Source organism: Agrilus planipennis, unplaced genomic scaffold (genome assembly GCF_000699045.2).
Source record: "Agrilus planipennis isolate EAB-ADULT unplaced genomic scaffold, Apla_2.0 scaffold210, whole genome shotgun sequence".
Taxonomy (NCBI): Eukaryota; Metazoa; Arthropoda; class Insecta; order Coleoptera; family Buprestidae; genus Agrilus; species Agrilus planipennis.
In genome coordinates, this window is record NW_020442439.1 from 386,468 (window position 1) to 388,693 (window position 2,226).

The following is a 2,226-nucleotide window of genomic DNA, read 5'->3' on the forward strand; positions in this document are numbered from 1 at the left end:
TGACTGGATCAAGGGATAGGATACTGTACTATGGTTAATTTCTGATCAGATGGTTGGATCAACAGATAGAGTACTATACACTGATCAATTTCTGATCGAATGACCAGATCAAGGAATGGAGTACTGTACTCTGATCAGAAACTGATCAAATGCCCGTATTACGGAAAATCTAATCCGCATCTGATCATAATCCGGGTTCTCTGAACTAATTTCCAGTTGGGTACAAAAGGGTGCAATATAATGTTTAGCCAAATATGTTTTTAAATTAAATATAGTAGTGATAAGAAATTGGTCAGATGACTGGATTAATGGATAGGATACTATACTATGATCAATTTCTGATCAGATGATTGGATTAAAAGATAGAGTACTGTGCGCTGATCAGTTTCTGATCGGATGACCAAATCTGATTAGTAATCCGTGTTCTCTGAACTAATTTCCAGTCGGGTACAAAAGGGTGCAATATAATGTTTAGCCAAATATGTTTTTAAATTAAATATAGTAGTGATAAGAAATTGGTCAGGTGACTGGATTAAGTGATAGGATACTCTACTGTCAATTTCTGATCGGATGACCAGATCAAGGAATGGAGTAGGTACTGTACTCTGATCAGATGGGTGGATCAACGGATAGAGTACTGTACTCTGATCAGAAACTGGTCAGATGCCCGTATTACGGAAAATCTAATCCACATGTGATCATAATCCAGGTTCTCTGAACTAATTTCCAGTCGGGTATGTCCATCTCTCATGATTTTATACCAAAGTAAAATGTACTTAGTACAGACGTGAAGCTTCACAAGAAAGACATTTCGTTAGACGATAACTTCATCAAATGGTATATATTCCGTCCTGTCCCATGGAAATTACCTGATATTTTCGATGGTTCATATGGAGCCCGGAATGGCGTTTGGTTCAACAAACGGACCATAAAACGTTACTGATTTATCATAATTTTTAGATTAACCAGGATAATATTTATTTGTTTCAGTTTGGTTCAAACTTGCGTGAAAGCATAGAAGCTTGGAACATGGGAACCAATAAATGGTTACGTATGGTGGTGTATGAGAGAGTACAAAATTACCCTATCGTTCTAACGTATGCCTTATCCGCCCTGTGGCACGGATTTTATCCAGGTTACTATTTAACTTTTGCAAACGGAGCCATTTTTACAATAGCTGCCAGAACGGTACGTAATCGTTAATAAAAATTTCTTCTATTTTCGTACTACATATTTTGATAGTTGGCATAAAATTATTTATTTTTTTGTTGGTTGTTGCAGATGAGGAGAACAGTAAGGGATTACTTTACGGGCAATGCAGAACTGAAGTTGATCTATGACATTGCCACATGCATTTTAACCCGTTTAGTTATGGCTTATATTACGTTTACTTTTGTACTACTTGATTTTTGGCCCAGTGTTCGGCTCTACCTGTAAGTACATCAACATTTTTTGAATCTTATAAAAATTGTCTATGGGCGCACTAAATGTATTAAAAATCAATAAGTGCCGTTTCACACGGAGCTGATGACGCGCGTTTAAACGCTTACATATAAACGCTCGTCGGTCAACAAGACGTGTTTTCACAACGGCGCGTTTGGTCGACCGAATAATGAACTATAGGGTTGTTCGCAAAGTCATTTCGTTTTTTTTTTTTNTGCTTATGTTTACTCCTGTTATCTTTCTATGCAGTATTCCTCCAACTAGCCCTTCATATCTCTGGAGGGGTTCTACGGTCCCATCTCTCCTTTTTCTTATTGAACTCGTGAATAGTAATCCAATTTAGGTCTTCCTCTGCCTCTGTTTACTCCTGTTTATGCTTCTAGGCAACATCCCTCCAACTAGCTCGTCCTATGTCAGAAGGTGTTCTACCGTCCTATTTCTCCTTTTCCTTATTGACTTCCATAGCGCCCTTTCTTCTTCTACTCATTTTAATACCTTTTCATTTCGAACCTTTTCTACCCACGGTATTCTTATCATCCACCTATAACACTACATCTCAAATCTATTAAGATTTTATTTTCAGCCACTCCCATCGTGCACGTTTCGCACCCGCACAAGGTCCTTCTCCAAACGTACACGTTTAATAAATAATTTCTTTCGGATTTCCAATTAAACCCTTCGCGAATACAGACATGATTTGTTAAATGGTATTGGATTTTTTGTTTTATGTCTCTACCATTTCTCTTTTCACGAGTTATTTGACTTTCTACGGATATCGAATAT

At 37.4% G+C, this 2,226-nt stretch overlaps 1 protein-coding gene across 1 annotated transcript; it reads left to right on the forward strand.

The window, feature by feature from the left end:
* The first annotated feature begins 631 nt into the window (after window positions 1-631).
* On the forward strand, window positions 632-1,611 carry LOC112906368 (lysophospholipid acyltransferase 1-like). The gene is made up of 3 exons (XM_025980327.1): window positions 632-935; window positions 991-1,188; window positions 1,282-1,611. Exons 2-3 carry the CDS (start codon window positions 1,030-1,032, stop codon window positions 1,435-1,437), a joined length of 315 nt encoding a protein of 104 aa, XP_025836112.1. The 5' UTR covers window positions 632-935; window positions 991-1,029; the 3' UTR covers window positions 1,438-1,611.
* Window positions 1,612-2,226: the final 615 nt, after the last annotated feature.